At 40.5% G+C, this 15146-nt stretch overlaps 1 protein-coding gene across 2 annotated transcripts in view; it reads right to left on the bottom strand.

Moving 5' to 3' along the window:
* Nucleotides 1-5843: 5843 nt before the first annotated feature.
* The window catches only part of LOC115649737 (inverted formin-2-like), a 73238-nt gene continuing 63935 nt past the window's right edge, over nucleotides 5844-15146 (bottom strand). Inside the window, exons 22-23 of one of the 2 annotated variants that reach the window (XM_030558629.1) lie at nucleotides 13794-13850; nucleotides 5844-9352 (exon numbers count right to left, since the gene is read on the bottom strand). In XM_030558629.1, the coding sequence (XP_030414489.1) occupies nucleotides 13795-13850 (56 nt within the window). In that variant the 3' untranslated portion in view covers nucleotides 5844-9352; nucleotide 13794. The remainder of the gene's footprint in view (nucleotides 9353-13793; nucleotides 13851-15146) is intronic. The other variant, XM_030558630.1, reaches the window with a different exon arrangement.

Genomic DNA, 15146 nt, shown 5'->3' on the forward strand with positions numbered 1-15146 from the left:
GGACTCGATGACCTCTTGAGGTCCCTCCAAGCCCTTGAATCTATGACTTGTAGGACTAGGACCTAATTTCTCACTCCTAATATCATGGTGGTCTCCCAGAGCACATAGTCCAATCCTTTAGCAATTTTTTTTAAAGTGGTATCCATTTCTCTGACTAGCATAAAGTAAATGTCGTTTCAAACTGTCCATTACCACTACCACGGATCAAAAAGATGCTAGAATACCTGGGAAAGGACGTCTGCTGGCACCTTAGACCTCTGTGAAAGATACTAGCCTATGAGATCAATATCTAAAGGACAGTTTGCTTTTGAAAACCCTATGGGTTTATTGTAGATTATTGTTATATCATTTGGTCTACATCAGGCACTAATAATATCTGATCAGACAATGGACTTACCCATGGAGATGTAAGGCAGTCTACCACAGGTAACCAATAATACCCTGCTCTTATATAAGCCTTTTTTTTGGTATATCTCAAACCATTGTACAAGAGATGGCTGAGTAACATTAATTTATTTTCATAGATGGGGAAAAGAGACAGAAAGGTAAGTGGCCTACTTGACGTGGCAGAATGGAAATGGACTTCTGGTCACCTGACTTCCAGTCTAGTGGCTTATCCACTGATCCCTGTTGCCTCCCTCACCTAGAGGACCTAGCTGTCTCAGTGGCAGACTGGAGGGAGTATATGAAACAATGTAATAGCTACCTAGAGAACATTTGAGTGCCTCCTTCCCTATTAATCCACCATCATGAAAGTAGTGGACAGAAGAAGCCTATTGCTTTGCAAACGTGGTGTGAAAAGATGCAGGGAGGCCACAGGTGGGGCAGGGAGATGGCATTCAGAGACCAAAAAAAGAAAAAGAAAAAAGGTGTGAAGATGCTTCCTGGTTTCCTTGGCTACCTACTGACATTTTATAAGAAACTTTACCAGTCGTCTTCATCACTAACCTCAAGAGGAAAGCAGGTGGAAACACTGCCTATTGCACTTCAAATGGCAAGGAAGCTAAGATCTATAGGCAGTGGGAAGACTTCTCTAAGGATTGCAGGTAAATGTCTACTCCTTTAAATAATGTGTGTAGCAGCAATAACTACGGCTCTGATCATGCACTTGCACACAGGCTTAACATACATGTGAGTAGCACCATTGACTTTGATGGCACTATGAGTAAAGTTATTCTCAGGCATGTTTGTTGGACCGAAGCCTTCGTATTTATATAATGCTTTGTATTTCCAAAGTTCTGGATTAACATTAATTAATGAATTTAAAAAGTGATTTGCAAAGAGATACACAAGTCAATGATAGAGTTGGGATTAGAACTCAGAAATTTACCAGTTCCCAGTCCTATACTACTGCCCTAACAACAATTCCACAGTAACTCAAACTAACTCTCATCCCCAAAAGCCAGCACCTTTTATACTGATGACAATATATTCACTCACTCTATAACATATCCACAGTAAACTTGGGAACAATGGCACCTAGATTAAAAGAAAGTGTTAAGACTGTTGGCTTGTTGTTTTTAATCTTTATGAACAAGAGCTTTGCATTAGAAACTCGCAAAAGCATCAAATCAGTCAAAGTTACATTTGATTTATGTATGAAATGGAATCACTTCAAATTTAGGACAGCCAACAGCTAAAGACCTAAAGTAGCAAATGAGCATTATTTGTATCTGCTGTCTACTTGAAGTCTCTCACTGTGACTTTCCATAATGATTTTTGTACAAATAATCACTAATGCTTTCCTAAAGGTAAAATAGATTTTGATTTCTTTTATGTAAGCAACTTAATGTATCCCCTTTAGGATCTTACAGTCTTTGTACTAAAGTTGTACAGATGTTTGAATTACTCTAGCAGAGTAAGTGAGGATTTTATTACTGTGAACTATCTTAATAAGAAATAATCCGTTTGGTGTTATAAGTGCTAAGACTAAAATGAGATGATAAATATATTAGAAATAATCATCTTAAACTTCTACTGCTTATGCGTGTTAATTATGCTATTGGTGGAATCGGTAATAGACCTAATTAGGAAGCTTTTTTTTTTTCGGAGAATTGTTTTAAGTTATTACTATAGGATTCTTATACAGGCAGCGCAACTTTTTTTTTTTGTAAGCCTGTTTAAATATGAATATGTTATGTAAACTTATAGTTAATATGCTTTGAATGATAAAGGGGTTTATAACAAAGTGCCACCACAGATTATACTTTGAGAACCTCTAGAGAAATCTATGCTGTTAGACAGCTTAAGAGTTTACTAAAAAGAACAGGAGTACTTTTGGGATCTTAGAGATGAACACATTTATTTGAGCATAAGCTTTCATGGGCTACAGCCCACTTCATCAGATGCATAGAATGGAACATATAGTAAGAAGATATATATACATACAGAGAACATGAAAAGGTGGAAGTTGTCATACCAACTCTAAGAGGCTAATTAAGATGAGCTATTATTAGCAGGAGGGGAAAAAAACTTTTGTAGTGATAATCAAGATGGCCCATTCCAGACATTCCATTCTATGCATCCAATGAAGTGGGCTGTTGCCCACGAAAGCTTATGCTCAAATAAATTTGTTAGTCTCTAAGGTGCCACAAGTACACCAGTTCTTCATTCCAGACAGTTGACAAGAAGGTGTGAGGATACTTAACATGAGGAAATAGATTCAATTTGTGTAATGACCCAGCCACTGCTAGTCTCTATTCAAGCCCAAGTTAATGGTGTCTAGTTTGCAAATTAATCCTAGTTCAGCAGTTTCTCATTGGAATCTGTTTCTGAGGCTTTTCCGTTGCAAAATTGCCACCTTTAAGTCTGTTACTGAGTGACCAGAGAGGTAGAAGTGTTCTCCTACTGGTTTTTGAATGTTATGATTCCTGATATCAGATTTGTGTCCATTTATTCGTGTAGAGACTGTCTGGTTTGGCCAATGTACATGGCAGAGGGGCATTGCTAACACATGATGGCATATATCACATGGGTAGATGTGCAGGTGATCGAGCCTCTGATGGTGTGGCTGATGTGATTAGGTCCTATGATGGTGTCACTTGAATAGATATGTGGACAGAGTTGGCATCGGGCTTTGTTGCAAGGATAGGTTACTGGGTTAGTGTTTTTGATGTGTGATGTGTGGCTGCTGGGGAGTATTTGCTTCAGGTTGGGGGGGCTGTCTGTAAGCGAGGACTGGCCTGTCTCCCAAGATCTGTGAGAGTGAGGAATCGGCCTTCAGCATAGATTGTAGATCTTCGATGATGAGCTGGAGAGGTTTTAGTTGGGGGCTGAAGGTGACAGCTAGTGGTGTTCTGCTATTTTCTTTGTTGGGCCTGTCTTGTAATAGGTGACTTCTGGGTACTTTTCTGGCTCTGTCAATCTGTTTTTTCATTTCAGCAGGTGGGTATTGTAGTTTTAAGAATGCTTGATAGAGCTCTTGTAGCTGTTTGTCTCTGTCTGAGGGATTGGAGCAAATGCGGTTGTATCTTAGAGCTTGGCTGTGGACAATGGATTGTGTGGTGTATCCTGAATGGAAGCTGGAGGCATGCAGGTAAGTATAGCGGTCAATAGGTTTCCGGTATAGGCTTGTGTTTATGTGACCATCACTTGTTAGCACAGTAGCGTCCAGGAACTGGACGGCTTGTGTGGATTGATCCAGGCTGAGGGTGATGGTGGGATGGAAATTGTTGAAATCATGGTGGAATTCCTCTCAAGGGCTTCTTTTCCATGGATCCAGAGGATGAAGATGTCATCAATGTAGCATAACGTAGAGTAGGGGCATTAGGAGACCAGAGCTAAGGAAGCATTGTTCTAAGTCAGCCATAAAGATATTGGCATACTGTGGGGCCGTGCAGGTACCCATAGCAGTGCCGCTGACTTGAAGGCACTTTAGCTTGCATTGCAGTTAATGCTCAAGTGAGCCTGCGGGGATATTTAGAGAAAAGCTGCACAAGAAGTTTCTGACTATTAGAATATCTGCATCTTTACATACAAAATCCACTATCTTCAAGCATTTAAGAGGAGCCCTCATATCATTCTAATTAAATCATATTAGCTGTGCCTTAATAAACAGAGCAAGGACTGCCTTGCTATAGAAACCTGTGCAAATGAACCAATTATCTCACGGAATGCAGGTGGCTAGTTCAGGAATAGCAATTCTATTAGCATGCATAGAGGTGAGGAGCCAGAGCTTGGTTGAAACAGGATATCATAACTGAGATAATCCAGTTAAAGTAAATTTACCTACAACTGCCAGTATCGTGGCTATTTCTTTTCAATATGCTGCTAAATCAGCCTAATACTAGGAGGGTTACCGGTGTCTGTGGTATGGCAGAATGCAAGCGGTGTATCTCTTTCACGTAAATCTATTTTACCAATAGATTGAAAACATGTGATGTAGAAGCACACAATTTCCCAAAGTTAGGATTTAAATTCTTACTTTGTAAAAGGTTAGATTTTTTTTTTTTAAAGTCTTACTTACCTCCAAGTCCTGCAGGAGAAAATCATCTCAGAACAGGTTTTTGATGTATATTCTGGCTTGTTTTGGAAAATGAAATCTTGTCAGCCAGAGGTCCACTCTGGCTCTCCTCATCTGGGAGTGTATGCAGGCCAAACCATTCTGAAAACTCTATAGGAAGCAGGCTTGAAAGGGGAGAGCGACAGCTTGAGAACTTTTATTTCAATGACATCTACCTGGTTGTCAATATGCCTCACTTTAGCATCTGGTTTAGTTCATTTTGCAGACATCCTTTGAAGTCTACTCTAATTCCTGAAAGGCAATTGATCTAGCTTTGGGGTTACTGCTTCCCGCCTCAGAGATGGTAATTTCTTGGCTCGCTGTGAAGTTTTTCTCTCTTGTGGTTTCAGAGTAGCAGCTGTGTTAGATTGTATCTGCAAAAAGAACAGGAGTACTTGTGGCACCTTCCCCTGAGCATGTTAGTCTCTAAGGTGCCACAAGTACTCCTGTTCTTCTCTCTTGTGGGTTCAGCAAGGCAGCACTAGCCAAACGTTCAGTAGAATCCTGACATGTGGTGCAAAGAAGTTTTATCACTATCACAGCATTATTACATATTTCTACTGGTTTTAAGCCCTGAGTGTCGGAGGTCATCTCTTTGCAGGCTTTGGGCAATAAGTTGTCTAGGCCAGTTGAATTTGAAAGATGATGAGCTTTTTGCCCGGTTTGGTCCTAAGGCAGTGGCATCGTTAGAGAGTTTTGCTCTATTCTGTCTGGCTCTGAATGGTGCAGTTTTACCCAAGTTTTTACACAAGATTTTCATGGCAAATACTGTAAAGATTTAAGAGACTATTGTGAGTTAGTTTGTGTACTAGTACTGATCAAGGTGTGTGTGTGTGTCATATATATGTAGTGTGTATGTTTATATACACACCCACACACATATATTCACTCTCTATAGATAGCTGTAACATGCACTATTATATACATTGTGTGTGCATATAATTCTTTCATGTGCTGATCTGCTTGCAGAATGTTACAAGTGCTCTGTTTTGTTGGTATTTAAACTCTCGTACCTTGTCTACACCAGGAAAATTAGTACCCACTTTTCAGCAATAGGACAGCTGCACTGTTGCTACTGAAAGTGTAATAGCATACCATGGCAGGCTGTTACCACACACTAGTAAAAACACCAGAGCCCTACCTGTACTGCAGCTTCCATTTTTACAGCGCCTCGTGGAAATTACAGGTCCCAGTGTTCCCCATTGTAGCCAAGACTCTAGACAGGACCAAACCATTTTTCACACCATTACACAAAAAGTGACTGAGAGCTGGTGGAACACAGAAGACTCCATGACTGAGTTTGGTTTTTGATGGATTATTACCCAATAAAGAAAGGCAGGATTTCATATAGTGCTGATTTATTATTGGTAAGCTCTATATTTTACTCCAAATAGAGTACCATGTACAGAAAACCAATCCTTTACACACAGAAAGCCAGAAACATTAAGCTGTAGAACTAAGCTTTACATTTAGAGGGGATGAAAATTGGTTAACTTTTACATTTATCTGTAAATTTCCTTGACAGACAGTTTGGTGCTTCTCTAATCTTCTCTCCCAAATAGCACATAACAACAAGTAATCAAATAATGAAGAGACCATGACAGACAGGTATTTGCATAACTTTTGTACACAAAAGCCATTCTAGCCCATTCTAAACACAACTCCCAAGGACGTACTGAATGTGGAAATTGTTAGCACCATGTGAAGGTCAAAAACTATTGTAAATTCATAGACAAGGTCAGTATGAGAGAAAATAACTCTAAGAGAATTATTACTAAGTGTATGCCACCAACAGCGTGCTTAATAGCCAAGTAGGAGACAAAGTCCAAGGAGCTTGCAGTGTAAGGCTCTCATCCTGCAAAGATTGCCACACGTGCTTAACTTGATGTGTGAGTACTCCTACTGACTTCTCTGGCGTCTACTTAAGTGCATAAAGTTAAGCATGTGCATAGCCTTTGCAGGATGAGCTTTAGGCACTGTACAGATGTTGGAGGGGGTAGAAAAGAAAGGAATGTAAATGAAAAGTGAAATGTACTATTAGTTTCACAATTTGATTTATTTTCTGTTTCTTTTCACTGTGGGAAGGACTGAGATTCTTTGGGATAAGATTGTGTTAAATTAGTGATTCTAGTAGGAATATTTATTTAGGCTACAATGTAATATGTTAATGTTATACTTATAATCGCCATAACAATATCTGTAACCATACAAAATAGAGTGGAATCCTCCCCACCCCCCAACAAACAGAAAGTTGTGAATTCATCTTCTCCATTTTTTTTTAATTCTAAATTTTAAAAAATTCCTTCAAAATGTTGAAACAAAGAAGAAAAAAACCCCTACCTCTAATGCAAGGAACTTGAAAAAAAGGTGTCTGAATTTATTTATACCATAGATTAATCATGCAGATGATGCTCAATGCTAAAACTCTTGAAGAAAAAGTGAGTTTCTTTCTGAGGGCCAAATTCACTGCTCTGACGAATTCACCCACGAAAGCTCATGCTCCAAAACGTCTGTAAGTCTATAAGGTGCCACAGGATTCTTTCCTGAGGGGATGGTAAGCCTTTGAGTAAGATGGACAAGTGTGGACTGTCTGTTGTCCTAAAATGCTTTTTCTCTACATGCTTTGTTACTATAAGTAAAACGATCAGTACTCTGGTTTCAATAAGACAGTTTTGTCACTAAACACCACTGGCTGCAGGCTCCTGAAGGGAAGAACCATAAATGCGGAACCCAGTGAGACCTGCTGGGTAAGCATGATTGAATCCCAGGGTACTGGAGCCCAGGTCCCAGTCTGAATGGGAGAACTGTAGAATTCCACCCTGGGATAGGTAAAGGTCTGACACTTGAGGGGGTGTATCCAGAGAGACCAAAAAGGGAACTGGGTGCAGCTAGCCCTCCAGCCATGACCATTACAACAGTGATTGACCCCTAAGCACTTTTGTGTGTGTGTGTGTGTTTTCTCATGACGAAGGGCCACATTCACTGCTGATAGCGTAGCTCCACTGAAGGTAATGAACCTCTACATGTTTACACCAGTGGTGAACTTGATTTCAAATGCAGCTTTGCTACACTGCTACAGAGGATTTTCGCAGCTGAATCTGATAATGACAGCGCTCCATTCTAAACTGGTAATTGCTGTAGTTAACCAATTTTCACCACACTCCAAGCAAAGTTTTTAGTTAAAGGTAGCCCCTGTTTTAATTCTGAACTTCATCCAGTACAGATGTTAGTAAATGACCCTTGATCAAGTCTTAATAAGCAATGCAAAATAGCTTAGCCTGAACACTATTATATATGCTCAGCAAGTTACTGTATATAGGCATGATCGCTAAAAGTAATGATTTTCTACACAGTTCCCACTGCAATCTAATATTGCAATACAGATTGAACAAACATACAGAATTTTAAATTGACAGCTATGTACAAAATTATATGGTACAAGGTTATTATAAAACATAATTCAGAAATAAAGCTCTGATTTCTTAACACAAAATACTGCAGGTTCCTGGTTTTAAAGCACAAATTGCATAACTTTTTTTTTTTAAACTGAAACAGCCTCTAAACATTCTGCAGTTTGATTCCAAGTGCCTTTGAGTGCATGCAGCAGGCAATAAATATTCAGAACCAGAGATTTGCCAAATAATATTAGTTTTAAATATTGTGAATGGATCACCCTAGAAAAATCTCTTCCTGTTTCTTTAACAAAATAGATACTCTAGGCACCAAACCTGCAAAGACTTATGCATGTGTCTAACTTTATGCATGTCAGAAGTTCCATTGAACTCCAGAGGACTATTCACATGCTTAAAGCTAATGTGTGTTTAAGTCTTTACAGGATCCAGGCCTTAGGACTTGTGTATATGGAGAGTTAGTATACAGAAAGCTGGAGTGCAATGCCCCAGCCTGTCACGCACACTAACAGGCAGTGTGGACCCTCCGAATGCCCACTAGAAGTTCTGTAGTGCACTTTAATCTATTCCCATTTAAAATAAGTAGAATACGGCCCCAAACTGAAACTGGAGTAGATCAAAGTGCACTGTAAAACTTTTAGTGTGTGGTACCAGGGTCCACATAACCAGTTAGCGTGCAGAAGGCCAGCGTACAGTACATTTGTACTCCAACTTGACACAAACTAACTCTCCATATAGACAAGTCCTTAGTGTTCAAACAGCCAGCTGTTCACTACGACACATTTTCCTTTAATAGATACCCCCTGTCTAAAACGATAGCAAGGGAAAGTATATTCATCTGAATTGGGTCTTTTATTTGGTCCAACATCAGTTCCAATTGTTGATAGGACACTAGAATGGGAAGTAACAGATTTCCAATCAGATGCTGATGACAGTGCCTAATTCAGTTTTGGAGGCACTGCTGTCTTTAAAATGACTCATGGGATAAAATGCTGCAGTCATTTCCCGGGCCATGGCCTCATTGTCTTCAGTAAGAGTTTGGCCTAGGAAGGGACTGCAGGATTTGACCCCAAATGAAGTTTATCAGAGGCCTATTCCTATCAGCCCTCGACACGTGGAACTCCCATCAGCTTCCACAGAAGTTCTGGGCATGAAGCGTTTTCAGCATCAGACCCTGGCAGCATTCACATAAGGCACATTCTGAAGGTGCTTAAGTCTCTTGCATCTGGCGGTTATTTGCTGGCTACATAGAATCCCCAAGGAAGGATTAGTGAAAGACCATTTTAGAAGAAACTTTACATCCCAAGATATTACTACAAACATGATCAGTAATGGAATTTCAACACTGTGGAACGTGCTTCCTAGAGATCGGCAGCATTATACGGATTTGTCAGCATTTCACTGACTCCTTGTTATTTATTCTTCTGCTTTGTTGTGACACCTGCGGGAGAAAATATAAAACAGTTACAACAACAACAAAGTTGTGGTCAGGGGTGTGTGTGTATCCCGTACATGATGTACTAGTTGGGAAAATTGGTTTTAAATCCATCAAATAACCAGGTGCCCCAATGCACTTAAAAAAAAAAAAGGGAGTGAGAAGAAGAAACAACAACAAAAAAAGTAAACTATTAATGTATGTACTCTATGAAAACTCTATTTCATTCATGCACTGAGATTCTAACTTTGTTTGAAGAGTTTAACCAACCATCTTCTTCATTTTGGAGCTGGTCACTGCTAATAATTCAGTACAGTACTTTAAACAATAAATGTCATGTTCTCCATGCTGAATGTTGGAATATACTAGGTTTTCAGCTGTTTGCTAGTTAGAAACACCAAGCTTAGGGACTAATATTGCTTCCTCTGCAGGAATTGGCAGTTTTGCCATTGACTTGGACACTGATCCCACAAGTAAATCTGAGGAGACAGACATCCTGCTGCCTTTACACAGAGCTGCATGCAGGCATGGGGTTCTTCTAGCACAGAATAACTTGCATAAATGGGATTGTGAATGGAGCACAGTGGGGCCTTTAATTTTAGCATAGTGGTGGTGAAAGACATTTAGCATGGACTTAACTAAATCGTCCCAGTGGGTCATTTTCCAGAAAGAAAACACCAAAATGCCAATGTCGAGGAATTTTACTTTTGCACAGTCTTATTCAGGTGACTAGTACCATTGAAGACAATGAAGTTACTCAGGTGAGTTAGGCACTTCAGGAAGTGTTTGCAGGATTGGAGCCTTAATCTGTAAATGTTAAGGTGCTGTCTAGCTCATTGACCAAACAAAACCTCCTCCAGATCTCATGCATATTTTACAAATATGGACACCATGACTAAAGATGTACACATCCACGAGAGTGAATAATTAGATTCTAGTGGCAGATGAGAACATTTAAGATCATAAGAAGCACTGAATCTGTTGTAGAAGACAAGATGGGTTGTTAGCCCCCTAAAAATAGAAAACAAAATGACCCAACATGAGTTATCCTAAAGTTTTTTTTTTTTTCAACTGAAGAAATACAGTTCTTATGGAAAAAAGAGCAGGTCGAGGTGTATATGTAGCAGATAATATATAGTGTATAAAACTTCTTTTTTTTACTTGTAACCCTTGATAAATTGAAATCTACTTCCTCCCTGATTTATTTTCTTTTTCCCTTCTCCCTTTTGTGACCACACTGCTTTGTTCAAACAGAAACAAGTGCCAAGCACAGGCACTCACTTTCTACTCTTTGAAGAACAAAACTGTACTTTTGGGGGTGAGAGAAAAACAAAAGAAGCATCAGTTTGCCTTTACAAACAGCTATTTCAATAAAATTGGGGTTAATGCAGGAATCAGGTTCTGTGGCTGGTAGTATGCAGGTGGACAACCTAGATGATCATAATAGTCCCTTTTGGCCTTAAAATCTATGGTTCTTTGAAACAACATAAAGTTGAGCACATCAAAGCCTGTCTTTATTCTACTGCTGTTGAAGATGCACAGCGTGCTAAAAACTGGGAGCGGTTCAGCTCTGATTTTCCAGCTGGATTTTGGCAGGGGGGAGCTTGTGCCGACACTGAGCTGCTTCTAAAAAATGACCATGTCTCAAATCAAAATCAGTTCCCCTGATTCCACGCAAATTGGGCTTCCTTGCCTTACAAAATCAAAGGCTGTATTTTGGTAGAAAGGAAGGGGGGATGGAAATCCAGCTACTTTTTCTCCAGAAGGTGACGATAACTAATAGCACAACTCATCTCCTAGTTTTACTGGGTTTCTTCCCACTCTCTTTTACAGGGAACGTTCATTGCCTAGTGAAGTAACAGTGCTGCTGCTTGTTCTGAAAGGTAGGAAGCATGAATCGGATTTACAGACAGAGTGGTGAGGAAAAAGCTGCGGCTCTAGGCTGTAGGGCAACAGAAGTAAAGGGTTTTTCTCATCTACTCCTCTTTAATTCACACAAGCAAATAACCGTTAAGACACCAGATAAAGAAGGAAAGGAAAAAGAACAGGAGTACTTGTGGCACCTTAGAAACTAACAAATGTATTTGAGCAAGAATTTCGGAGTAGGGGTTCACTGTAGCATATTCTTCCAATACGTGACCACCAGAGAGCACTAACAGACAGACATGAAGGTGGGACCCTATCATAGGTAGAATTTTGGGACACCCTCAGCTGTGAATTGCCTTTACTTTTACTGCTTTCTTTCAGGACCTTTACAGCTCTTACAGGGCTTGATCCAAAGACCACTAAAGTCAGTGGAAAGACCCACTGATTTTCAACCAATTTTGGATCCAACCCTTAATGTAAATTCTTGTGTATGGCTTTCTTGTGTATTCCAAGGCCAGTCCCCAAAACCTGGATGTGCCTCAGGTCTTATCTGAGAAGATATGTCACAAACACACGTACGGTCATCTCCCTCTAAACATCGCTAATGTTCTTGACGCTACTCTTCTGACATAAGGGGGCTCAGTCCCTGATACTCTGTGTCTCAAATGTGAATTATTGCTGCTCTTTGCTGCTGCTCCTGCCAACCTTTGGCGACTGGATTCTTAAAGGCAGCACAGCAGCTTCCCACCTCTTTCAGGTGTGAAGCTGTAGAGAAAGGGTGTGACTGGTGCAGGAGGAGCCAGGAGTCAGAATACTAGGATGGTCACTCGCACATGCCCAGAATACCGGACATTCCAGCACTTCCAGGAACATCGCATGACCCCGTCCCGTCGGCATGGCTTTGTGTGCACTGCATGGGAGGGATCATTCTGAAGAGCACGTTGCCCAGTTCTCACTAGCGTGACCTTTCACTCATGCTGGCGATGGAGGCAGAGAAGCACACTCTTCATTATGGCATCCTCAGTGTGATACTGGAGACAACCACATCTGGTTTTGTCTCAGTACTACATGGGGGACAAACAAACCCAAAAGAGGAGGAAATGACCTTCTTACAGAACACATAGTGCTCTGGCTAATCCTTGGCTACCAAAATGGCTGAGAGAAATTGGTTCCTGTCATGATAAATTAGAGCAGCCTTCAGGCTACTGATGCAGAAATTAAAAAAAAAAAAAAAAAAAAAAAAAGTCTTAGCAGAGGTTCCCATGGCTTCTATTTCACCACCAATAGATGACTGGCTAAGAGGAATATTAGTTCCTGGGGATCACTAGGGAGGGATACCCAATATTCTTACATAGCAAGAAACTGCAGACTCTGTAGAATAAATACATTTTGTTCATGAAATCAGACATTCAGAGAGTTCAGATCATTGGTTCATTTCATTATGGCTGCTTATGATTAGAATGCAAAGAAAAACATGTAACTATGCAATTTCAGTACATGTAAGTATGCAATTTCCCTCCTGTCCCCTTAATATAAATAAAGGCAAACCTTGGAAAATGGTTTTGGGGCACTTGATAGAGAGTTTCAGAAAAACTGGGTTTACCCATAGTTGCTTTGGTGTCTCAAACAAAGCAAAATTAGGCCCCAATCTCAGTCTGTTTACACTAGCAATTTGCTGGTAAAACTTCTTACTCGGGATGTGAAAAAATACCCGCCCCCTCCCGAATGACATAACTTACACTGACAGATGCACCGGTGTGCACAGTGCTGTGTCAGTGAAAAATGCGCTCCTGCAGACGTAGCTACCGCCGGGTGGCTTAATTATATAGACAGGCAAGCTCTCTCTGGTACAGTGGCACAGCTGTGTTGCTGTAAGCTCTCTAGTGAAGACATGGTCCTGGAAAGATGTATACATGTGCTTAACTGTAAGCAGCTGCATGCTCCATTCACTTCCATGGATTACTCATGAGTCTAATTTTAAGTACATGCACATGTTTTGCAACACCAAGACCTTAGTGCTGACTAGCACGTAAAATTTGGATTTCAGTTGGGCTGGTAGTCCTGTATGAGCAGAATTTCTCCCCTCATCCACTATTCTGCTTTAATAATTCCAATAAAGCGGTTAAAACAACTCTGTAATGGATAAGCCCCATCCACAACTGTGAGCCTAACGGAGGAGCAGTCGCCTCTTTCACAGGATGAATGTACTGAAGTTACATTTTTACAATTTTTGGAAAAAATAATAATCGGACAAAAGCAAGGCCTCTAGTTACTCTAGCAAACTGGGTTTGCTCGGTTTAAGTAATCAACACCAGACTTTATGGTCTCTGCTGGGAAAGGTAGATTGGCTGTTGCTGACGTAAAAGACAGACATGTGGGACCCAATCCTGCAGCACTGGGAGTACTGCCACTGACTCCAGTGGGGCAGGATCAGGCCCTAGGACAGCAAAAATCACAAACACATAATCAGATATTAAGGCAAAAAGCTTAGTTGCTGTAATGATTACTGATGGCATCATAAAGTGTAAAGTCCCAGTGCTGGGGTTAGTTCACATAAAAGCAACGTTGCGTGTTTACATACCTCACTGTATCACACAACGACTTTTGGTTTTATTATCTCCAGTATCAATGTCAACCTCTGCTTTTAAATAAAAGAGAGACACTAAATATATCTGCCCGCTGTGACATAAAGGTAACAACATGGAACGTCATAGGACAGAGACTATCCTCTAGGAAACATGATTAGTTTATATTTCTTGGGACTAAAAGCTATTAGTTTAGTCAATAGCTAAAAACAGTCTGAAAACTTAAAACGATTAAATTGTGCTTGGGGCCGACGGTGGCCACCCAAGGAGTAAAGTGGAGTAAAAGCTCTCGCCCCATCCCGCTGCATGGGAAACACACCATTGGATCATGTCTCCAGCCATGGAGGTGAGAAGAGCAGGAATTGCATGCCCAATATTCTCTCCCCTTTACTCATGAGGGAGGAGAAGGGATGGAGAGTGGGAGAGGCATAGGCCTACCACTGTCCTTCCTGTCTGCTGATGTGGCACATGTGGGGTTTGGGGCAGCAATGGGAATACACGGTGTCAGTTCTCTAGAAGATACAGCAGATTTCCCCATGAATTCCAAGTGAGAAGGAGCACTCTGGAGCAACAGTGCCAGAGAATCCCCCAGTCCTTCCTGGGGCGGCACAGTTGCACGTACTCAGGGCTATATCTAAAAGCTGTCTCTAGATGTGATCTTTTGCACAAGCATCAGTGTGATTCCCCCCCACCCCAAGCTGTGTGCTTGCATATTTAAGACTAAGGAAGGGTCACACTGAAATACACCTGAACTTTACACTTCGGTGACACTAATTCTCATGCAGAATACTCTTGTAACTGATGTCTTGGGGAAAACCTCATAAAAATTGGGTGATGGGAGTGCGGGGAATAGTTTTAATCACACTTATATTAAAGATACATTTATAAATAGTTTATATGGGGTTAACAAATGATTAATAGCTGTTATAATGAATGCTTAGGCTTTACTATAGTAAATGGTTAATCACTGCTTATACAGTCCAATGGATCAGTTAGTTGCATCTAACCAACTTACAACTAACTGTAGCACCTTTGACAGATGTGCTTATCACCATCTGTACTGCACTCCATTCATGTGTGCAACATGCTTTTCATTGATCCGTTAATCATTAACCCGTCATAAACTATTTATACATGCCTCTAATAGCTAGTGAGACCAATGTTTTTGCATTGTTTAACCAGTCTCCGATGTTAAAGGACATCTGCATTAAACAGTGTTTTTCCTGAGGATGGTAAAACTCCTATTGACTTCACTGGTGCAGGACTGGGCCCTAAAAGAGGAAGGAATACTTGTAATTAAAAAATCCCAGAGAGCTGAAGATAAGAACTCCAGTCTCCTGTATTTAGCT

This window comes from Gopherus evgoodei, chromosome 4 (assembly GCF_007399415.2).
Source record: "Gopherus evgoodei ecotype Sinaloan lineage chromosome 4, rGopEvg1_v1.p, whole genome shotgun sequence".
In the NCBI taxonomy this organism is placed as follows: Eukaryota; Metazoa; Chordata; order Testudines; family Testudinidae; genus Gopherus; species Gopherus evgoodei.